The sequence below is a fragment of the Rissa tridactyla genome, chromosome 15, assembly GCF_028500815.1.
Source record: "Rissa tridactyla isolate bRisTri1 chromosome 15, bRisTri1.patW.cur.20221130, whole genome shotgun sequence".
Lineage (NCBI taxonomy): Eukaryota > Metazoa > Chordata > Aves > Charadriiformes > Laridae > Rissa > Rissa tridactyla.
Genome location: NC_071480.1, coordinates 3613622 through 3638375, shown reverse-complemented (window position 1 = coordinate 3638375; position 24754 = coordinate 3613622). Strand labels below are relative to the sequence as shown.

Sequence of the window (24754 nt, the reverse complement as noted above, 5' to 3'; positions counted from 1 at the left end):
TTTTCTCCAGTAGAAGCGGTTCAAGCTAGCTAGTGAGAAAGAAAACATCCCTTGACTTGTGTACTTAGATGAGGGGACAGTTGTGGTGTGCCTGTCGTTCTCCTGTCTCTCACTGCCCTGCCTGTAACTGTCTTTATGTACACCTTGGAGATCAGTCTGCCCCAGTTGAGACCAGTGATGAGTGGTGTTTTTCAAGGGTCAGTATTGGGACCAACGCTGTTTAACATCTTTGTCGACATGGACAGTGAGATTGAGTACGCCCTCAGCAAGTTTGCCAATGACGCCAAACTGTGGTGTGGTCAGTGCACTGGAGGGAAGGGATGCCATCCAGAGGGACCTGGACAGGCTGGAGAGGAGGGCCCGTATGAACAGCATGAAGGTCAGCAAGGCCAAGTGCAAGGCCCTGCTCTGGGGTCAGGGCAATCCCAAGCACAAATCCAGGCTGGGCAGAGAATGGATTGAGAGCAGCCCTGAGGAGAAGGACTTGGGGGTATTAGTGGATGAGAAGCTCGACATGACCCAGCAATGTGCACTTTGCAGAAGGCCAACCGTGTCCTGGGCCGCATCAAAAGAAGCGTGGCCAACAGGGTGAGGGGGTGGATTTTGCCCCTCCGCTCCAATCTGGTGAGACCCTACCTGGAGTACTGTGTCCAGCTCTGGATTCCTCAGCACAAAAAGAACATGGAACGAGTTTGAGTGAATCCAGAAGAGGCCACGAAGATGCTCAGAGGGATGGAGCACCTCTGCTATGAAGACAGGCTGAGAGTGTCATTCAGCCTGGAGAAGAGAAGGGAGATCTTTATAGCCTCTTCCAGTCCCTAAAGGGGCTCCAGGAAAGCTGGGGAGGGACTCTTGATCAGGGAGTGGAGTGATAGGATGAGGGGGAGTGATTTTAAACTGAAAGGGGGAGATTTATATTAGATATAAGGAATAAATAACTTATTCTAAGGGTGGTGAGCCCCTGGCCCAGGTTGCCCAGAGAAGCTGTGGCTGCCCCATCTCTGTAGGTGTTCAGGGCCAGGTTGGACGGGGCTTGGAGCAACCTGGTCTGGTGGGAGGTGTCCCTGCCTGGGGTAGGGGGGTTGGAATGAAATGATCTTTAAGGTCCCTTTCAACTCTAACCATTCTGTGATTCTATGATTGCTTGATGAAGGTCCATGCAGTTAGCATCTTCACCTGTCTCTCCCTACCTGTAGCTGATCAAGTTTTCTAGGTTTTTACCTTCTATGGCAGTTAGAGTAGGGGGCCAGACCAGCTCTCAAGTAATAGTATTTGAATGGCATCTGACCAGCTCTCTGGATCCGGCCCCCTTTTCTTGACAGCCGGGAGTGCCGCTCGCAAGGGTGTTCTTACACGTCAGGGTGTGAGATTAGTGCTATTGCAGGCCTTTGGGTTTGGTTTCAGTTCTTCTTCAAAGACTGCCTCTGCATTTTTTCCAGGTGCCTGCCTTTGTTTAGTTCTAACTTACTGAATGTCCCATCCATTCATACTTCCCTTGGAAAACCTTTAAACTCTCTTGTCTTCAGTTTTGTTATTATCTCACCTGCAAGATGCCCTTAAGCTTTTGATTTGTCTGGACTCAGTAGACAGGACTCAATAGACAACTGAATTCTGATTTATATCTGGTACACGTGGTATTTGTTACCCTAGGCATGAAAGTGTGCAATTTAAATCTGGGGTTGAAGCTGTTGCATATTCTTCACCTGTCCAGATCTTTAAGAAATACCAGTCTGTTTCCCCTGGCAGGACTGCAGGACCTTCATGCAATTTCTATTCTGGTAAATAGCTAGCTGTGTCCAGGCACGTCATGAAACCGCAAGGGTTATTTACTGTGTTTTCTAACATAGTTGAGACACTTCTTGGCTTAGCTTTTAGCACTAATGGGCTATATTAAAGAATGTCTTATCTCGGATATTATGTAGAGACTTGGAGATTTGGTCCCACTTTGCCTCTGGAGTAACAGTGGGTAATGATCTAGGTTGGGTCAGCACTTGGTAGAGATGAGTCACTGTTTGCGGGACGGGACAGTCCGCAGGCAGTATGTAGCATTGAGAGAAGGTGCATGCAGGTGAACCTTCTTGAGGAACAGAGTTTGAGAACTCTCTCAATTTTTTTTCCCTCAAAGAGAACTGTGCTGAAGCATAACCTGTATTCTGTTGAAATGATGAAGATACAAGTGTTCATTTCTGTCCAGTCCAGCTCTGGAGCCCTCAGCACAAGAAGGACATGGACCTGTTGGAGGGGGGCCAGAGGAGAGCCATGAAGATGCTGGGAGGGCTGGAGAGAGCTGGGGGATTCAGCCTGGAGAAGAGAAGGCTCCGGGGAGACCTTAGAGCCCCTTCCAGTCCCTGAAGGGGTTTTACAGGAGAGATGGGGAGGGAGTTTTTATGAGGGAATGGAGCAACAGGACAAGGGGTAATGGTTTCAAACTGAAAGAGGGGAGATCTAGGTGAGATATTGTGAAGAAATTCTTTGCTGTGAGGGTGGTGAGCCCCTGGCCCAGGTTGCCCAGAGAAGCTGTGGCTGCCCCATCCCTGGAGGGGTTCAAGGCCAGGTTGGCCGGGGCTTGGATCAACCTGGTCTGGTGGGAGGTGTCCCTGCCCAGGGCAGGGGGTGGCACTGGGTGGGCTTTAAGGTCCTTTCCAACCCAAACCATTCTATGGTTCTTTGATCTAAATGTGGAGTGAGCTAGCCTGGTGGGTAGCTCTCCAGGCACGCCTCTCATCACATCTTATTATTTTTTTTGAAGGTGGTGGGATTACTTGGAGGTTTTCTGTCTCAACTTCATCACCTGCTGATGTTCCATGAGGAGTTTGGGGTCTGACATGCCCTAAAGATGAGGATTTTTGCATAAACTGGTGATTTTAATGTTAGTAATATTTTCTCAAAGTCAAACTTAGTACCAGGAGTGGGGGAAAAACCAAAACAAACCCAAACCCTGCTGCTGCGCTCTCTGGATGCTTGTCTCAGCAGAACATCTTGTCCTCTACCTGACATGGAAGCAGGTTCTCCAGAGGTACTGCTCAGGCTGCCACCTGATGTGGTTGCCGCTCAGTTCTCCAGTCCAGGCTTGATGACACAGATGACTTTCTGCTCTTGCTGGAGAAATCAGAGTTGTCTCTGAACATAAAATGGTGTGCCTTCTTCCTCTCTCTTTTTTTTAACTTCTGATTTCTTCTCTTTCCACTCTCTATCTTCTAAGGAACCAAATACAGGCAATTATTGCTGAGGAGACTAGTCTGTGGGGCTTTATTCTGAGTTAGTGGTATATAATCTTATGGATATTTGTGCACTCACTTCCTTTCTTCTGGTCTCTTTTTTTACTTGTTTCATCGTGCTCCCCTCCCATTCCCCCAACCATGTGTGGGGGGACAGACAGCCTCAGGGACAGAGTTTGTAGGAGAAACTTTTTGATGAAATTAATACAGAGGTTTTTCTCAGAGTGAACCAAAAATCTTCTTTCCCCACGTCTAGAAGGACTCTATCTGCTCCGTGCTATAACCCTGGTTCCCTCGGGTGACGGCAGTGTGATTTCTTGTGTGCCCTTTGGCCTTTCACCAACTGAAAACCCCAAATGTGTGCCCAGGCACATACGCATGCAGTTCTGGAGTCCAATGGACAATTTATTGGACATTGGTGAAAGCCAGATTATTGCCTGGTTAATGATGAGATGGGAGGAGCTGAATGAACAATAATAGTGATGATTTTTTTTTTTTTTTAGCTTTGAAGTTGAATGGTAGCAAACTGTCAGGAAGGTGCTGGAGCTCTCGATCGCTTTATAGTTTAGTTCATCAAGCTTTCAAATAAGAAGCCAACAAGCAGCCCCCCAAACCCAGCGCGTCTCTTAGAAGCTCGGCTTAGAAGCTGACTTCCATCTCATCCCTCCCCCTTGGCCGGAGTGCAGATGATAATTTATTTAGGATCTTCTGTCTGTGAAGTCTTAGCTTGCTGAAAAGAAAGGAAAATATATGTAGTTCCATCAACTTGATCTTTCTGCTAGCTTTTGAGTATGTTATCAGTCTGTATTAACCCAGCATAAGAAATTAATTAAAGAGTGGTGTTAACTTTGTAATGTGCACACACGGAAATGAAAAGATGCACCCTGAGGTAAATTGTGAAGTTGCGATGAGAAGCTTTGCAGGCTTTTTTATTTTTTTCTCCTTTGAGAAGCTGCAGCTGCTGATGTTTTGCTGAGTTTTGTTGTTTCTCTTTGATTATTGCTGTGAATGTTAACCGGGCACACCAGGCTGCTGCCCGAGATGAAGAAATTCCTGCTGTGGCATACTAGGAATCTGAGAGATATTCAAACCTTTCCTGGCTTTGTTGCCGTTAGCTGCGAGGCGACTTTGGGAAAGACAAATATGAAATGTGCTGCGCTGCACTTTTTTTTTTTTTTCCTAAGCTAATATATTCTAAATTGGAGAATCTTACCACAAGCTTATGGTATTCTCAAAACTGAGACTGGGCTTGATAAACAGTCATTTAGCCGACGCTTGCGGCCGTACGAGGGTATCTAATCTGCACTGGCTTCCGTAGGAGTGGTGGGGTGTGGAGGGAATAGAGGCTGCTTAGTAAAGGACAACAGCAGCAAATGCCAAGCATTTTTGTATCCAGCCCCTGGCAGGAGTCCAGCTCAGAACATTCCCTAGCCAACGGGTGGGGAGATGATGGGAAGCATCTCAAGAGCAATGAAGGAGCCATAAAGCAGCCTTGCCGATAGTAAAGCCAATTAGTGGCTCTTCTGCGCTAGTCCAAACTATCAGTTCTACCTCTCTGTTTCAGAAAATTAGCCAAGTAATTAAGAGAACCTTTTAATTACAGGTCTTGACTGTGAGTATCTATTAATTTGTAACTGGTAGAAGATCTGCTCAGTTGTGTCTGAGAATCAGTGTCTCTTCTCTTCTTTGCAACTGCTGCTGTCAGGAGGACAAAAGACCATTGTTGGGGCTCTTCCTTACGCAGTTACTGTCTCCTACAGACAATGTAAGTGCGTACTTTCATGCTTTGCTGCCTCATGGAAGTGGCTGCTGCGTATGAAACGAGGAATTGCTGGCCAGAGGACCTGTGAGCAGCAGGTCAGGATTGCTGTGTCCGGGGAAATCGGGCACTGAGGAGAACTTGCCCAGCTGCCAAGGTGGTGGTGCCCCTTCTCCTTTGCAGAAGGGTTTTCTGCTTCCAGATGAACTTCCTATCCCAGGGCTTGCTGCTGATCAGGAATGACAGACTGAAACTCCCAGGGCAGGGGAAAGGTTCAAGTGATCCAGGCTCCCAGCATGGAAAATACTGGCTTGTTTGGTTAGTTTTTCAGTAACTTAAATCACAGAGATGATCCGTAATGGGATAGATGATACAAACTGCATCTGAGCATCCTGATATATTCCAGATGCTTATCTTCACAAATGTTAGTTTGCAGGAGGGACTTGTGCACAGGTAGCAAGATGAAGAAAAGTCTGCCTTTGAATTTCAGAACTTTCCTTGTACACGTGTTTTTGTGTCCTTCTGTCTTACGTGACTCACGGCACTGCACTCTGGATGTCCTGCGTAGCCCTGACCTGGCAGTGAAGTGAACGGTGAGCTGGGGCAGTGCTTGGAGGCTGCCAGTCCTTGCAGCGGGACTTCAGCAAGCGACTTTTAAACTGATTTGACTTCCTTAAAATCCAGAAACTCCTTTGCCAGTTCAGGAAGGGGCAGTGGTGTTGCCTTGTCCTGCCATACTGAGCCCTATAACTATCGCAAGAAGATGTGTAGATGCTTCAAAACTGCTTGTCAATAAGAAAAGCAACTGTTTTGCTACTGTTTTCTTTTAGAACAGGTCTTCCCCCTTAGAATCTTTCCCAGACGGATGCTTGACCTGTTGGTAGAAGGATCAGTGCTGTCAGAAGTGGGCTGCATGGGAGCACACGCTGCTTGCCGGGGAGTCAGGAGACCAGCTTCTGGTCCTGGTTGGTGCCTGTTTGCATTGTGACCTGCGAGTCGTCTCCTGCTCTGGTCGTTTTGCCTGTTTTCTAGATGGCAATCTGTTCAGCGGAGGAAATGCCTCTTAACTTCTGTGCAAGATTTGGGTTCAAGTTGCTCAGGGAAAAAACCTGGAGCTGGTTGAGCAGTCAGTCACTGATTTTTGCTAACCAAATTGTAGCCGAGATAAATTTGCCTGAAGACTACTTTCCTTTATTGAAAATAACACTATAGCTTTACATGCAATGAATTTAAAAACCATGTAAAAAATTTAAAATGCTCAGGCTAGCTAAGCTTTTCCTATTTTAAATGTGCTTGAAGCTGCTTCAAAGCAGATTTGCTGCTCTAGGGAGAAGTGCTTTAACTCTAGATGCTGCATGAATTTACCAGGGACTGTCAGATATTCTTTGACCTGTCTCTGTGACAGAGTTTGGAAGGGAGAGATCCTCCAGTTGATGGACGGAATAACCTCATACCTCCGACTTGAGGCTATGGCTAAAGATGGTTTGTTTTCTTGGATGCGCTGTTTGTAGCCCGCGGCTTGAGCTGATGCAGCATCTCCATTCAGTCGCAAAAGGTGTTGTTTCTACTAATAGTGGAATTAACTGGCTGAAATAAAGGAGGTGAGATTACGACCCAGCTGAAGTTGGCAGCAAAGATGCCATTGACCGAAGTAAGGCTAGGATCTCAGCCAGGGGTTTCAGTTGTTTAATTTATGGTAACATATTAATTGAGTTGTATTAAAACAAGGTTTTGAAAAAGTTAATCTTTAGCTTTGTGATACCATCTCCATTCCATAAATATTGCACGGAGCGTTACTAAAAGTTTACCTTTTTTGGGCAGGTTGATGGAGGTAGAAGATTTTAATTTATTTTTATAATTCGTTTGTTTGCCCTCCTGGGAAAGAACTGAAATATGCAGATGTCATCATTTCTATAAATGAAAAGGACTTTATCCTAAATCGTCTTAATTCTTTTATTGCATATGGCAGCAGAGCTACCTAACACGATCCTGCAGGAAATACTTGGCATACTTGGGAGCTCCAGGGAGAGGAGAACTAGGATGATAACATCCATTAGTGTTGCTTTTGAATGAGAACTCGCATAAAGACTTCCTCTAAAAAAAAAAAAAAAAAACCAAACAAAAAAAACCCCCCCACTATTAGATTTAAGGGCTTTTTAGCGAAAGGAATGTATTGCAAGCACTTGACCTTCCTGTGCCGTATGAAGCTTTAGCGGTGCGTACGCCAGAAAAGCCTGTTGATCAGGAGACTCTTCTAAAACCATGTGCTGCTGCTGCCCTTTTAGAAAGTCGCCATCTGGACTGTGGTTATTGTACTATTTTCTTCTCGCTGCATGTGTCAGATTAGATTTTCCTCCTTTAAAATTTAATAAACTTTGTTTTTCTGTAATTTGACAGAAAAGATTATTTATCTAGTTTTAAAGGCCTAGCTAATAACGCGTTCCCAAGCTCTGACGACAATAAGAACAAATTGTATTGTTTTAAAATGCAAATATATATTTCGGTGTACTTCTTTTCTTTCTTCTCTTACCTGCTGGAATAGTTTAGCATTAAGCATATTTTAATACACATCTAGAAACAGGCAGGACCGCTTCCATTATTGCTTATAGTCATGAATCATGTTATGTAAACACTGCAGTAAAGGGGAAACTAGAAATAAAGACTAATTGGGAAGCAAGAATTGACATCCGAGGTCTTTTTTTTTTTTTTTTTTCTGAGTATCGATCTTTACATTTGTCTTGTATGTGGTGACTCCGGGCCAGGTCGAAATGGGATTTTTTTCATTAAAAGTGCATTGTTCCACTTGTAGCGGTCCCAAAGTACACCCAGTTTCTGTGTTGCATATTGATGGTATCTTGGCAAAAAGGAAACCCGGTTATCCATTAGCTAATTCTCAGAGTAATCCTCTTTGTAACCAGCTCTTCAGGTAATACCTTCCCAGGTTTTCCATGCAGCGAGCAAAGCTACCATAGGCAACGTGTTTCAAGGGAACTGCCATCTCGGTCTCCGGAAAGTTTGGAGTAACTGAGTCCAGTGATTTCTAATCTTTCATATTCTGTATTATTTTCCAAAGTTGTTTGTCCTCTTCTGAGGAAAAATAGAATAAAACTGCTTTGTTGATGTAGTTCTGAGGAGCAGATGCCATCAATAAACTGGGGTGCCCTGGTTAATGCTCTAACATCGCAGGCTGCAATTTGAGGCTGGGGTGAATATCCCAGAGCTTCTCTGCGGAATCCTTCTCTTCAGTGTTTTCAGGTGAAGGTTTTTCCCCTGCAAAACCCAGGGGTTGATCTGGTCTGTCAGGTCAGATGCTGGGAGGGCTGGAGCCCCTCTGCTGTGAGGACAGGCTGAGAGAGTTGGGGGGGTTCAGCCCGGAGAAGGCTCCGGGGAGACCTTCCAGCCCCTTCCAGTCCCTGAAGGGGTTTTACAGGAGAGATGGGGAGGGACTCTGGATCAGGGAGTGTAATGATAGGACACGGGGTAACGTTTTCAAACTGAAAGAGGGGAGATTTAGATTGGATGTTAGGAAGAAATTGTCTGCTGTGAGGCTGGTGAGCCCCTGGCCCAGGTTGCCCAGAGAAGCTGTGGCTGCCCCATCCCTGGAGGGGTTCAAGGCCAGGTTGGCCGGGGCTTGGAGCAACCTGGGCTGGTGGGAGGTGTCCCTGCCCAGGGCAGGGGGTGGCACTGGGTGGGCTTTAAGGTCCCTTCCCACCCAAACCATTCTATGGGCTGTTTCCCCCTGAGGCTCGTCCCCAGCTCTTGGACTTACTTGTGGAGTTTTGCTGCGCTGCCATGAGGGGGTTTCTCTGTCCTTGTCACTCGCGGCTGGGGGATGCTCACGCTGCCAGAGCTCCCCCCTGCTAAGTGCCATTGTCCTGCAGGGTCTCCGTAACTTAAGAGAATTGGGAGGTAAAAAGAAATGAGGTTTAGAGTCCATTCTCTCTGAAAATCTGGGGTAATATCATTTCTGCAAATGCCAAGTTAGAATTTCAAGCGTGATGTTGTCTCGTTTTTGCAGATGAGAAGTGTAACGTGAGGGTAGGGATGCTTCTAAGCTCGCTGTCTGATCAAGAAGTGCAGGTCTGAAGGCACTAAATACTGAAGTAAATGCAGACTGGCTACAAAACTGGGCTGTTGCAGTGTGGTGGAGAAAGGCATTTATGAAGACTGCAAAAGAATGTGCTGAAACCCCCCCTGGAAAATTAACGTTTCCGTTATAAATGCCTTAGCTGAGAATCATGCAAGCACACAAAATGTGTATTTGTCGTTCTTACGAAGTAGTTGGCTTCCAAACTTTTAATTTCAGAACAATTGTTGAATGACACCAGTAATTTCACTCTTCCCATGCAAATGCCCGTAACAGAATCCTTTTCAGTCTCATACACTCCAGAGTCGGTAGCGGCGGGCGCTGGCTCGCCTGAAACGGGCTCTTTCTGCGGTAGTTTACTGCCATTGAGTCGGGGCTGGGTGAGCCTTGGTAATCCCTTTGGTGTGTGGATTTATACAGAGACCAGACCTAGGTTTAAAAAAAAAAAAAAAAAAAAAAAGCAGCTGTAGTAAGCTCAGTTGTGATCGCTGTGATGTGAACTGGGTCGCGTTTCCTGCCTGGAATATCACAGATGTGAACCTCGCAGTAAATTCTGTCTAAACACGTTCTGCTTTAAATCTGCCTCCGTCTTAAAAATGAAACGTGTCTTTACTATCTCTATTGATCTGTGTGCCACTCTACGCGAATAAATTAATCTCTTAATGAATTCATGTAGCCCTGTGGCCATAAATACGTCTTTAACCTAGCTGAGAGCCTGAGCTGAGTAGTGCACACAGTCTCTGGGTTTAAAATGTGTTTTGCTGTACTTTGAAACTGGCTTCTAAAGATGCTGAATGTTTCTATCAGCTTGGTAATTCTCATAACCAGCTCCTGGAATATAAAATATATGACAAGTATGCTAAACATAAAAGCGTATGTGTGTGTATATATATATAATGATTTAAAAAAATTAATATATATGTATCTGCACTCTGATAAATTCCGTCTCTGGCCTTGCGATCAAGGCAAAGGACACGTCTGTTCCTTGTTACTTAAGGTAACAAAGGAATTCAGGCATGTAGTCCAAAGCTTTTAATCAAACTAATGTTACGCGTTGTATCAACATCTTAATGCTAAAGACATCTGTAGGCTGAAGAAAGTATTTTAAACAAATACCTTGTGGTTCCCTGCCGGGTCAGTGCTTTTGGTTTTAGACAGTTTGTGAAGGTCCGTTGCGTAGTCGAAGCCATAAATGGGCTGAAAAGAGGTTGCTGTGAACGAAGCATTGATGAATTGTTGCAAATTAATTTTGAGGAAAATGTCTGAACTGTTTTGCAGAGGTGAATCTGGTGCCGGGAAGACTGAAAACACTAAGAAGGTTATTCAGTACCTTGCGCATGTTGCTTCCTCCCATAAAGGAAGAAAGGACCATAATATTCCTGTAAGTTGGGATATTTTCTCATTTGTTTCTTGTTCTTTTTGAAAACTACCATCTTTGCGTTAAAAAACCACAACTCTTTTAATTAAAGATAAGCTGTAATGTATCCACATAATTTTGCCTCAACCATTATTTTCTCTTCAGTAGTGGCTGAAATGAGCAGTTACATCAGATTTTCCAGTTAAAGTTAGCTGTTTAATTTCTGTTGTGAAATTAAATGCTTTATGCCAACATTGTAACTAGAAACAGTATCAAAGCTTTCTGATGCAGTAAACCCCAGTTTAAAAAAAAAAATAAAAAAAAAATTAATTAACTTGGGCAGTTCTTTGTGAATTTAGTTCCCAGGAGATGCAGTTTTCAGGACTCTATTTGTGAACAAGCTTTCTGTTCTTCCAAAAATTAACTTGTAGATGGGGAAAAATCATCAAGCTTAATAACTGCTGCGGACTTGCGATATCTAGAAGTCAGCAGCTAATAAAAAGCTCAGATTTTATTACATTACAAATAAGAGCATATGCACTTCCATGTCAGAGAATCTTGAGTTTTTGTTAACTTGTCACTGATTTACATAAATTTTCAATTTTACTGCCAGCCTTCAAAATTTGCACGGATTTTTTAGCAGCTCTTTGCTTTAAGAAATGTGAATGGGTTTGAATATCGTTACTGTGAGCACTTGGAGCTCTTTGTAACGAGGAATTAATTCAATTTGGTACAAGGCAGTGGCTTTCCGTGATCAATCCCGGCGTTCGCCTGCTCTTCTCCAGCCGTACCGCGGGCGGCTCCGCTTGGAAGCTTTGAACGATATCATCCGGCTTAGCAGCAACAATTTCTGTAATTTCTAGTGCACGGCAATTAACGTTAAGACATTCTTGAATGTGTCAAGACTCAAACTCCTGGAAAAACAGGAGACGATTTTTGACCCATCTGTGAAGGGAAAAATAAAGGCAAGGCTTTGAACTGGGAGAGAAGGACAGGTTGCTCTGCAGGGAGACTTGGAGAATTCTAGTCGAGGCTATGGGGAAACCCGAATCTTTGCTTTAATCAAAAGCAAATAACGTGGCTGTGCATTGATAATTACTCAAACTGTTGCTGGTTTATCGCATCGGAAAGATCACAGTTTCTTTTTCTAAGTATTTATCGTGCAGTCTAAGTGTGCTGCAGGTTGTGTCCACATCAGTTACCGTTAAAAGGAAGTTTCTCCTGGTCGGAGCGGCAGCTTATTAGGTGTGTGTTTGTGGCACACTGTCTTGGGTGTTGGGAGAATACGTGCCTCCAGGGAACGTTTAGAATGCCATCCATCAGAATTGGTTTTCTTTGTAGGCTTTGATTTATGAATATTCTTGGCTTTACCGCTGTGCAGCCTTGAACAAAACCAGCACTTTTTTCCATTTCTACAGGAGTAAAAAAGCCTACAGCTATTGGAGAAGGGAATTATGCGGAGAAGGGAATTGTGCGGGGTTTGTACCAAATGCTTATGAATATACTATTGACCACTTGGAATACCTCAGGTTGAAAGAGCCTTCTGGAAGCCTCTGGTCCAGCCCCCTTTCATTCGTGCCTTCTTTCAAAGTCAGATTACGTTGCTCAAGACCTTGTTGAGTTGAGTTTTGAAAATCTCGAGGGAGGGATATTACGCAAACTTTCCGCAAACCTGTTCCAGTGCTTAACCACTTGAAGACCTCTTTTTTTATTGTTTAAAAAGCGCTCTGTGTTTATTTGGCCTTTCTCATGCCGCATTTCCGTGAGCGCTTTGTGGCAGTGCCTCTGCTGAGGAAGCTCCAGAAAGGAGCTCCCGTCATCGTAACAATTCCCGTGGCTGCTGGCTGGGCTTGGGAACTGGTGCTGGTGTTCTTAAAAAGACTATCTGGCTTTAACTGAAACAAATTTTCTTCGTTGTGTTTATTGCATGGCTGGTATGAAGGGATGGCACAGAAAAGAAAGGGGAGAGTGGGGGTGGAAAAGGTCAGTGAAGGGAAGGACGAGTTGCCCTTTTTAATGCAGCGTTAGCTAATTCAATTGGAATCGCTGATTGAGCTGCAACGGGATGGTGGTGTTCATCTCAAAAGAGTTTAAGATGGTTGTTGTAATGATCTGCTTTGTGAACCATTGATAACTGAGACTGTGGAAAACCATTTTTTTCTTTGTACAACATAATTTAAACACAACAAAAAGAACAGAGTAGTGTCCTGAGTGAAAGTTCAATGCTTTGATCGTGCACTTCATTCACTACAGAGCCACAGTAAGCACTGAATTAAGCAAACGTTTATGAAAAATGTAACCAAAACAGTTTTGAAAACACAAATGTGTCTTCCTTTTCCGTAACAATTCATTCTTATTTATATATTGCAAACCAAGAATATCTTAACTTACACACCTAACACTCAAAAGTTAGGAAGCGTCAGAGTTGGGGTTATAGAGGCAACCCTGATTTGTTGCCGATCCCATATTTATTAGAAAACTGTGGAGGGCTGGTGGTGATCCATGGTACCCATCTGTACAACCGTCACATTCTCCTGCGCACGCAGAAGACGCTGAATACGCATGTTAAATACACTGCTAGTCGTGGGTTTATTTTTATCCGTCCTGTTACAAATACGTGTTAGTGACATGCGTGTTACTGAGACGGTTCTGAATGCTCCATGGAGTATATTTTTTATGAAGCAACTTGTACGCTGATGAATGAATAATTATCTTCCCAACACTGTTCTGACGTCCAGAGTTAACTTTGTCTGTTTTGCCTGACGGTGCTGTAAAAGTATTTCAAACAAATGTCACCCCCAGTTTGACAGCTCAGGCCGTGTCCAAGCAGCGCTGATGTTCTGCTGCGTCACCACGTGCCTTCTCCAGCAGCACCGATTGTGAAATGCCCAGCTCAGGCGAGGAGCATCACGTAGGAGTTCTACCCACCCCTTGGACGTCCTCGTCATGTTTGGCATCCAGCTTCTTGTCCATGGCCGTTTTCTTTCCCAACAGCCCCCTTTCCTAACAGCTGGTGACTGTGCACCAGCAGAGGAGTCCTTGGCGTGTCCTCCTCAGACAGGGCTCCTGTGGGAAGTGGAATCCATAACACGTTGTAACCACAGAGGGTGGAATTACAGCCCTGAACAGCCTTTATACCAGCACTTCCTAAATTTTGAGTGTTTGAATCTGTAGCCGCACTGTCTCATTTCCCGTTTAATCGCAAAGAATGTTAAAGGTATTGTCTTGGGCACTGCAGTAGGAAGCCTGGGTAGGTGCTGATGGTAAAAATGTCCAAGAGAAGCTTTAGTAATTGTGGGGCTTGCCAGAGTTGGTGAGACTAAAGTAGTCCCTTAAATTAGGGATAGAGACTGGGCTTTCTAGAGCCAAGGAATGGAGGGGGGGGAGAAGTGCTTGGCAGTGAGTTATAACCTCTTCTAAAGCCTGAAGGTGGGATGAGAACGAGCCTGACTCCTTGGCTGTGGTGGCCTTGGTTGAGCATCAGAACTGACGCATGGACAGTCCTAGTTGGCCTGTAGCGTGGGAGAGAAGATGGAGACTATCTGTTGTAAATAATGGAAAGCTTTAGCTTCATATCCAACAAATCTGAGCTCTAAAGCGTTTGCGGGCAGTGGGGTGGTAGTGTTAAGAGCTTTGCCGGTAAATCTGAATATTTTGCCAGCACCAAGTATATTGTGTTTATTCGGTTGCTAACTGTGCCATGCATGGGCCAGCTTTACAAAGGCAACCATTGTGCTTGAGCTCGGGTGGCTCAGACCAAAGGAGACCCACCCTGGTGTCTGTTGGCCTGGTCAGCTGTCCCATGCTCCTAGGCCACGCGCAGGAGCCCCTCTCATCTTCACTCCCAATTATTCTCTTGTAGGCTCAGGAGGTGTGGAGGAAAGGATATTTAGAATAAAAGGCGAAGAAGAGAGCAAGGACGGGTAACTGCTGAGCACGAGGAGGCGGCTGATATGTCTAGAGAGGGTTTTGGACGGATTAAGCAAGGAGGGTAGGGAGGAGATTTCCAAACTGCTTAGCTTGGGCTCGTCACCCCCATATGTACTAAGTGAGATAGGGAAGAGAGAAGGTAGTGAAATAGTGTTAATGCATGTGTTAGAGCTGCTTTAATGTGGTTTAGTGAGTCTTAATTCTGACTTTTGAGTTCTCTAGTCTACAAACAGTGCAAAATATAGAAATAATTAAAAAAAAAAATAAAATTCAGTTGCATCCATGGCTTTCCAAAAGAAGGAAAAGTGCTGTTTGTCACTTACTGCCCGGGGACTGCCGTGTCCTGCAGCCCGCGTGAGGCTGGGGGTGCCCTCAGCCGTTCCTGTTGACTGTGGACGTACCTGGACCCTATTCATGGTCAAATGCATGAAGTCCGGCAGTATGTTAAGTTCTATAAATAACTGCATCCATCCACTTCCAGTCATCCTGCTGCCATGTACCTCTGGTTTAGAATTAGACTTAGACTAATTAGTCTAATTAGACTTAGGCTTTTGTTCCCTTCCCCTCTCCCCAAAAGCCTTCCCACCCCAGACTCCCTCTATTGTCGCTAAAGCTCAGCTCTCACGGCGGTGCCATTTTAAGCTTCAGAAATAGAATCGTAGAATCATTTAGGTTGGAAAAAAACATTGAGATCATTGAGTCCAACCGTAACGTAATTACTGGTACTTTCAGGTTAATGATGGCTTTCAGTGACTGCATTTGCCTTTGTAGCTGAAATACTAAATTGCTTAATCTGTTTTATTAATTTCAAAAGAAACATAATTGGTTTTGAAGGTCTTGGCTCGCTGAGATTGAAGCTCCCCTTAGTGAGGATTTCCCAGAGGAGCTTTAACTGCCCTAATTTGAACACAGAAGTTAAACGTGTGTCTGATTTGTGCTCAGTTCTGTTTCGAAGCGAGGACAGAAATGGACACCCCAAGAGAGCAATTCAGCTTGGCTGAAGACAAGCAAACGGAACGCCTCCTCATTTCCTAGGTGTGCCTATTATCCAGCGGTTACCGGAGGAGCGGTAGTTTCACACTGAAACATCTAACCTTTTTTTAGATGCCGGAGTTGTTTTCTGAGCAGGTGTGACGCCGCTTTGCAAAATTCACATCACTGAGCTGCGTAAACCAAACCTTTGCCAGCTGCTTTACAGACCTCTCTCAAAATTTGATATTCTGCGCTAAACCAGTGCTCATTGTTTAAAATAATAGACATAAACAGCGGAAGTGCGCATCTGGCTTGGCATGAAAATTTCTTGGGGGGGGGGGATTGTGTTTCACCACAATGCTTTCCCCACCCCGAGGCGCTCTGATGTGAAACTCAAAATTATTGAACTTGCAAACTGAGCCAAGGAAATAATAATGGAATTGACAATTTCTGCATAAACTGTGCAAATGTGGATTTTGAGTGGGTTTTAGTTTTACTTTATTACATTCCTGTGCCCTTCACCCTTCTTCCTGGCAAAATTTCAGGGTCTTCCAGTTTTGTAAGATTTTGCTGCTTCTCACGTGGATGGTCATTCTTGAAGGAAAGAAACAAAGCTTTTGTGTTGATTGTAACTTTGCATTTCTTAAACGCTTGAAGTACAGTGCAAAACCAAACCCCCAGCCGCCTTAACTAGTGCTTTCCTCTTGGTTCTTTCATAACCTTTCTGATTTTAGAAGACTAATTATCACCTTATCCGTAGAAGACCACCTTGCAGTGACTGAGGCTGTAGAGAAAATTCCTTGGTGCTGTGGGTTTATTTTTTGTTGCTGTTTGGCAGAACTGAGGAAAGAAGTGCCCAGCTAATTAAACTGTTGCCCTTTTTCTGTGCTGCTCAAGGTCCATCTGTCATCTCGTGTTTTATTTGGAATTAATCCTTTGCGCAAATACAGGTTTTGGTATTTTTTCCCCGTGCAATGACAAACGAATAACTTCTCTTCTAAAATTAATTTGAACCGTTTCTCTGAAGTGAGTATATAGTTAAACTAAACCTACTGACATTAATAATTTGGGATGTGACTTGCAGCTGGAATGCTTGCTAACATATGCGTTTGTTTGTTTGCAATGGACAGCCCGAATCACCTAAACCCGTCAAGCATCAGGCAAGTGTTTTTCTTTCTGCTTTTAAAGTTACGTAGGCAAACTGATATATATTCTTCTATTTTCTGTCAATTTGTATTTATAACATGTGGGAAATCTTGTAGAGGTATACAAACTTGTAAACTTTGGAAATATTTAACTGGCTTTGAGGGAGTGGACTGGTGACCAGCTTACAAGTTCCTCAGCATTGCAGAGCACTTCTCATCGCATTTGAGACGTCGCTCTGTCCTGTGTCCTCACAGGGTCACCCTCTCTCCAGCTGCCCTTCTCCAGTAGACTGTGCGTAGGCTTGGGTAGCGTGCTGCTGAGAGAGTGCAGAACACCTCTTTAAATATTAAGCAAAGTACTAAATAAGAGAGATTAATGGAAGCTACAGAATTCTTTTGATTAACCTACTGTGTTGTCTGAATATGTTTATAGCTTCTCAGGGAACATGATGACTTTAATCTCAAGGGTAAAAAGCTTGGCATAACCAACCATCTTCTGAAATCAAGTGTTTCCCCTGATTTCCAGGATAAATGGTGTGAGCGACGTGGTGTCTGTTCAGTGTTGCTGCCCAAAATAATGTTTGAGCTACGGCTGCTCCTATTCCCCAGGTTGGCTGGAGCTGCTGTGCCAGTCATAGAATCACAGAATGGTTTGGGTTGGAAGAGACCTTAAAGCCCATCCAGTCCCACCCCCTGCCCTGGGCAGGGACACCTCCCACCAGCCCAGGTTGCTCCAAGCCCCGGCCAACCTGGCCTTGAACCCCTCCAGGGATGGGGCAGCCACAGCTTCTCTGGGCAACCTGGGCCAGGGGCTCACCGGGCTCACCGCCCTCACAGTGATAAATTTCTTTCCAATATCTCATCTAAATCTCCCCTCTTTCAGTTTGAAACCATTCCCCCTTGTCCTATGGCTCCCCTCCCTGATCCAGAGCCCCTCCCCAGCTTTCCTGGAGCCCCTTTAGGGACTGGAAGGGGCTGGAAGGTCTCCCCGGAGCCTTCTCTTCTCCAGGCTGACCCCCCCCAGCTCTCTCAGCCTGTCCTCCCAGCAGAGGGGCTCCAGCCCTCCCAGCATCTCTGCGGCCTCCTCTGGCTCCCCTCCAACAGGTCCATGTCCTTCTTGTGCTGAGGGCTCCAGAGCTGGAGGCAGTGCTCCAGGTGGGCTCTCCCCGGAGCGGAGCAGAGGGGCAGAATCATCTCCCTTGACATAATGCTGCCTGTTTGCTGCTTCCCTCACCCCTCCCTTCCCAGGGCAGCAGCAGTCGGGCAGCTCTAGCCCACCCTCTTGTGCGAGAGCAGGAGTCGCAGAGCTCCCGGCGCTGGGGAACCTGCTCGGCAAGGGGCAGAAAGAGGAGGGTTCGGTGGAAGTTGAGGGTAAGACTTTGGAAAGAGATAAAACAATTGCTGCCAGGTGTCATGCAAGGTAAATGCTCCACTCTCTAACCTGAGATGGTAAGTGATGCCTTTTTGTCATGGACATGAGCTTTTAAATAAAGAAAAAGCTTTGCAACAGCTCCGTGTGGTGTAACCAAGGCTTGGTAACTGAAGAAGCGACCATGGGGTCAGTTTAGCTGGTTGTATTCTTCCCCTTACGTTTTTCTGAAAGCTGACTGTAGAGCGACTTAAACTGTAGCGGAAAGGAAAATAATAAAAGAAACTTCAAGTTGGGTCTGGTATATTGGAAGCAAAAAGGAATCACCGGGACAGCTGTGATGCCTTTGCTGGTGTGTGGTAACTTGTTAAACCTCTGTAACCCAATCGTGCGTCTGAGCCCATGGTCTCATTTTCAGAAGTTACAGACATTCTTAGTATTTAACCTAATCCTCCTTCCTTGCAAACCTCAGCCCGTTCTAAGGGTTTTTTTACTAAAATATTTCTCTGTTCCAAAAATAGAGGGAGCAGTGTTTAGTTTAACCCTCCTTTTGCTTAGAGTTACCATGTCAGGGTTGAAATAAACCGTTTGTTGGCAAACATTTTAAATATATCAGTGGACACATGCTAATCCAGAAGTGTTGATACAGCGTAAGCCATAACCATTAACATTTCTGTTTCAATGTCATTTTGAACTACAGAGTGGATCCCTGTTGTATGTGAGTAGCATGTAGTTTTCCCTGCCTCACCCAGGCCTCACGACCAACCGAAGCACTGGGATGCTGGTTTTTCTGAAACTGAGACAATAACCCCTCCTTATCTTCATGTTGCCCTGCATGACGTATTGCATGACTTCACTTTTCCCACCATACTGCCATACTGCTTTTTCCAAGTCCTGTTTAGATGGCTACGCCGGAGATACGCCCATAGGCCAAATTTACGCTCTTGCCAAAACACTGAACGCTTCTGAAGAAGAGGATTGGTTTTTGGCTGCAAAGCAGTCCATCTAAAAATGAAAACTACTAAATTGGAAGCCGTTTAACGCAGGGCGAGAGGTTTGCCATTCCTCAGTGATGGCGACGAAGTCTTCTTGCGAGCGCAAACCCCGGGGGCCGGCCAGGCTGCCATTGCTCTGCTCCCACGGGTCTCACCCACGTTTCACCCAACGAGCCACTGAGAACTTTTTGCTTTCAGTTGGCGAATTCGAGTAAGATTTTATGATGGGTTGCAGAAGTTCCTCTGCACGAACCCAAATTAAGGTTGTGGGACACAGAGGCACGTTAAAGCACGGCCAGAGCATGTCTGCAGCAAGATGCTTCAAGTGGCACGGTGATGTTCTGGGGCGGGGGGAGGCACATTTTTGAAGTCAGTGTGCTTTTCTTTTCCAGAATAGCTAGGATTCGAAACGTAAGCTGTGACGCGCTTGCTGCGTTTATTATACGTAAAGTGGTTTGTTTCAAGCTGGGTAGAGCACGGTAAGCGAGCTTCTCGCTTTTATACTTGGTGGCTACGCAGGAGCTGCCAGCGTGGCTGGGAGAGGGGAAGGGGAGGAATGGTGGGAGCAAACGCTTTCCCACTCTCTGATGCCTTTACATGGGAAGCTTTTAGAATATAAATCACAGACGTGCATATAGTGGTTACAACAGGGATCAAATTTTTCTCCAGTTGTGGATTTTTTTCTGTCATTTTAAAAGTGCTCCTGAGAACTGTAACGTGTCAGACCTATCGTATAGCGCGTAGGCGCTGTGGCCCGAGCAGTGCGTAGGGTGCTCCGGGCTAAGACTCGCATCTAGTCCTTCTTCAGCTACTTGAGAATTCAGAGAATATGTAGTCCCAAAGGGAATATATTTGGAAGTAAACAAGTTTTGAGCAGATAACTTGAGGTCACATTAAAGAACGAGCAGCTGTTAGTTTCCAGAAGGACTTGAAATACGTTTCAATATACAAATAAAAGTCTCTTTTAGGTGTTAACTAATGAATTTAAAAAAATTCAGTATAAGAACTGACCTCACGTGGAAGCCTCAAGAGACTTACGTTTCCCGTTCTTTGATGCTCAGTCTGGGGCCTTTATTCATCTACGCTATAAATAATTGGAAAAAGCAGGTTTATGAACTACATTTCAGACAGCTTCATTTTTTTAATTTTTTTTATTTTTTTTTTTAAACCATCCTTCAGAGCAGGAAGACAATGTCATATTTTCCTATGTCCATACGTACCTCCTGGGCTCATGGAAGCAGCACAGACTGTTTTTGTTACCAGACCTCCTCACAGACAGCCATTCTAAAAGCTGTTGTGCAATTTCCTTAAGATAAGTACTTTGATTTCTACAGCCATTGGCTTGAACTTAAAGAAATGTTTTTTTTAAAAAAAAAAAATGCATTAAACATACTGAGCGACGTTGGCTGAATTGAGCAATTTGAAAATGGTCTTTGTATTTGGTGTCGCTCGGTTCCCGTTGTGCCATTCTGGGTGTTTCTCAGGTGCATTCGGGTCAGATGGTGCAAGGATACGAATGGCTGGCTGACTGAAAATTCCGATTTCGCTGGTTTGAAAGTCAGTTTGAAAACAGGTATCCCAAAGTAGCCGTATTGTCAAATCGCTAAACAGGAAGCTTAACTTAAAACGGTTGAATTAGATTTTTCCACTTAAGTACTCAAAGTCTGTGCCTAATTTCATTAGCCCTCCATGTGAATTTTCTTTTCCGTGTTCAATGATTTGCAACATCTGTTAAGTCCTATTTGGTCACTGCTCTGTTTGTGTGTGTATGTGTGCCTGTTTAAATAAAACAAAACAAAACAAAAAACCCAAAACAAAACAAAAAAAACCCTAAAAACTAAAAACCAACCAACCAAAACACGTTCTTCACTGGCTGGAGGAGACTTATCAGCGGATTTAGAAGTGAGGGGAAAATGATAAGCCCCTTCCGAAGGTGGTAGCGCTGCCACAAGCTGGGTAACGTGCCTGCCAGGAGGCAGCAGAATGCAGGAACCTCGATGGCGTCGCGCTGTGCTCATCTCTCTCTGTCCTTCTCTTTGTGTGGTTTTTAGGGGGAGCTGGAGCGTCAGCTTCTTCAGGCGAATCCCATTCTGGAATCCTTTGGGAATGCAAAGACGGTGAAAAATGACAACTCCTCCCGCTTTGTGAGTTACTCCTTTTCTCTGTAGAGTCTGTAAATCTGTTTATGGAGAAATTCCCTTTTTAGATATTTATCTAATTAGTATCGGAAGCTTTCTCTGTTCTTTCCTCCAGGCGTTCAGGTTCTATTACAATGCTTTTTGCATTGTTGGAGTCACCAAACACTCATCCTCACTGGCTCTTGGCAAAATTTGTGTTGATCTTATCCAGTTTCTAACTTCAACCGTTCTTGAATCCACAGGAGTGTTCACAGGAGTGTTCATATAACTGCCGTAGAGCTCCGCTGGGGCTCGCCTGCACAAATTACTGCTGAGCTACTGTAAAGTATGAAGGAGTATGGCACCAGCATGGAATCGGGCTAAATATGGCGCCTTCCTGTCAATAGCTATTGACTTTATCAATGGATTGGCTTATCAGATGGGTTTTTATGGATTTATTTATTTATTTTTATTATTTATTTTTTTTAAAGCCCGAAACTTGCATATAAAAACTTCTCAAAAAGCCAGCGTGACTTTTTTTCAAGGTGTGGGCACTTGTGTAGCTGGCCGATGTTGTTGTTGGGTCAGTGCCCTGTGTTTCACATCGTGTTTCAGGGGGAGATAACCGCTTCTGATGCGTTCCATTGTTTTAAAAATAGAGGTGAAACTCGGGGTGAATAGCTATTTACCACTCCTTAAAACTTCCTTTCCTTTGAAAGGAGGAAATCAAAAGCGCCATCTCCTATTTCAGGGGAAAGATAGTTTTAGTACAACTGTAAAACTGTATAGGAGGTATTAAATCTTTTTTTCTTGTGAGAACACGGCTAAAATTTACCGAACAAATGAAAGATTTCTTGGCCGCCTTGACGTGTCAACGGTTGCTTGAATTTATAACGTATGAACTCGGCTCCAGTGATAAGGACTCTGGAAAACCGTATGACTAAATCCCTCAGTCTTTTCAGTCAAGAAGGGAGAGCAGAACACTGCGGAAATTCAACTTTGATAATTTTATAGATGCATTATTTACAATTTTGCTTGAGGCATATATACGTTGGGTGTAAGATTTATGATATCAACGGGTTTCACTGCGCAATAATTCTACTTTGTACTAATTTAATGAAGATACTTTTTTTTTTCTCCTAAAAGATGTTAGCATCTGGTTTGTATTACATCGAAGTCCGCGTTGCCATCAGGAACATAATCACTCAGATGGCTCCAGCTCTATTTTTGTAAAGGAGCAAGTATAATGCACTCCAGATGGTGTCGTCTCATGCAGAAAAGAAATAATCTTCAGTAACAAACCATTTTAAAACCTGACTTAAAAAAATACATATCCTCCCCCAAAGTGAGAAGTGCTGTTGTTCAGCCTGTCCAGGCTTGACAGTCTTCACCACGCGGCATGAAGATGCCAGCCTGGCCCTCCTTGTTGGTAACACCAGATAGGACTGAAATAAAGCTAGTGTCTAATCGGTTTTTAAAATTCTTTTCTTCTCCCAAAGGCGGTATTTTCTTATGTTTCAGGAAATAAAGTCTCTCGTTCGCAGTGGATGGGAGAGTGGGCTTATTGGGTTCACATTGCAGAACTAAATGCTTCCTTCTGATGTGGTTTTTACAAAGCCACGTACGTAGTTCTGTAATGACGGTGTAAGCAGAATTCAGCTGTTAGATGACCACCGCTGCAGTCGCTGACTGATTAATTAACGATTTCATAGCAAGATTTGCCAGTGCTAGCTAAAAGGATGTGTTAATATTTTGCTTTTTAGAAATAAACTAGATAGTGACCCCTCTGGGGTCACAGTGATGACTGAAGCTGGAAGCGTGTGGGTCCCCTCTTCTGGTGCGTCACCTCGTTGAGCGGCCACATTTCCTCTCAATTATTTTTATTCATGGAATTGGTAACTTGACAGCAGAAATCAAATAACTTTTAAGAGTGAAAGAGTAAAATGGTTCTGAATTATATCAGAAAAAAACCACTGACTAGACCTTAGGTAATGCTTTATGTTTGTTTTCACATGTAACGTGGCAAATTCAAGCCATGTCATCCTGAAGGGGTCTGTGGTACCTCTTCTGGGGGAAGAAGTTGTCAGCTGCCACTCTTGACATGCCAGTGCTGACACACGCGTGTTACATCGAGTTTATTGGCTGGAGTTCAGTAAAATGTCAGTTGCTTCTTTGTGACAGTTACAAATACAGCTTGCCGGAATTGTTACTGAGCAAAAAGTATAAATGCTTCAGTTCCAAGCTGAGCGTAGAGCGTTGTGTTTCTTCACAGTCAGAAATCTGAGTTCAGCGCTGGTCCCTGACAGGACACGCTTTTGACAACAAGCCTGGTTCCTTGGCACGTCCTTCTCGTGCCACCGGCTTTCCACCCAAACTCCGGATGAGGCAGTGGGGAGTAACCATTGATGCTAATTTAAAGTGTTCCACCAGTTTTCTTAAAACTTGGAGAAATCACTCTGTGCTGAAGATGTACAACCGCAGGCACGGAGCCGTGGTTTGCTCTCGACGAGGTCGAGATCAGGCTGGTGGGTGGGTTATGGCTTCCTCTGGGCTCACCGGTGTGGCTGGGGGGAAGAGACTTGGTGGGTCTCACGCACACAAATCTTTTTGATGTGAATGGGCTTTATCCGGGCAGGCGAGGAGAAGGGTGAGGTGTGCTGGTGAGAAGCTGCAATAGCTGAAATGATTGCAGTGACTTCTGTAGGCTGCAGCATGGCCACGTCCCGTCCCCCCCCCGATACACACTTACTGGGGCGGGCTGTTGCTAGAGGACACGTGTTCTACAAGCTTGTGGAGTAGGATATTTAATATGACAATCAATAGTACAGTCCCTGAGCTGGATGGATCTGCCAGATGGGAATTCACTTTAACGTACTAATAGCGCTAATCAGTCAGGCTTGAGATAAATGAGGATCTAGATACTGATTATAAGAGTGCTTTCAGAAGGCCTCCACAAAGAATATTAGTAGGTGGCTTTGTGCAAATACCGTCTAAAGAAGCATTTAGATGTTAGCAAACGGCTCTGGTGCTCCCTGATCTCCAGACCCTGTTCCTACGTGGAGAGAGGACTTGCAGAAGTTGGTTGCAGTGAAAACGGAGAGCCCAGAGCAGTCACTGGCTATTCCCGCTGGTTTCTTCACGTGTTTGCAACCACGGGAATGTCGCACAGTTTCATGGGCACAAACTTGAAATACAGTAATGGTGCTGATAAAAGCGGTCCAAGTGCAAGCCGGAGCCTGGTGTCCTGTTGGGAATATTTGTAACCAAGTGACAAATCAGATGGGGCAACTGATGTGGCTTGAACTGGTATAATAGATCCACTTGCAACCGCTTTCTTTGCAAGAGCTGCTCTTTGTGTGGGAAGCGTGCGCTTTAGTTGGTCCTTCGTGGAGAAAGGTCCTATGTGGAAGAAATGGGTATATCCGCTCTCTCTTAGTCCCGTCTTTACCAACAGCTAGCGAAGAGAGGCCGTGCAGACAGCAGCCATCCTGGCTTTGGAGATGGAAGTAGGAGCACACCGGGATCCAGGATTGCTGCCGATAAAGCAAACTTCTTGGTGCCTAAAGGCGCTATAGAAATACGCGCACTTAAAATCTAAGTGTTGCTCTCGGCCTTAGACATGTTTTGTCAATGGAAGAAATTGAGCTTCACTTTCCAGAAGTCTTTCATCAGTCTGGATTACAGACATATCGAGAATACGAGTTCTTTAATCATTAGAAAGTGTTTGTGCACAGCATAAGACATTCCATGGAGTACATTGAAGGGGAAAGATTTCGTTTGAACTTGTGTGAAACGCTTGTTACAT

The 24754-nt window shown here is 44.6% G+C and overlaps 1 protein-coding gene across 2 annotated transcripts in view; it reads left to right on the top strand.

The window, feature by feature from the left end:
- MYH10 (myosin heavy chain 10) overlaps positions 1 to 24754 on the top strand; it is a 110406-nt gene that overhangs the window by 42380 nt on the left and 43272 nt on the right. For both annotated transcript variants that reach the window (XM_054222071.1, XM_054222070.1), the window contains exons 5-6: positions 10343 to 10445; positions 20884 to 20976. In XM_054222071.1, the coding sequence (XP_054078046.1) occupies positions 10343 to 10445; positions 20884 to 20976 (196 nt within the window). The remainder of the gene's footprint in view (positions 1 to 10342; positions 10446 to 20883; positions 20977 to 24754) is intronic.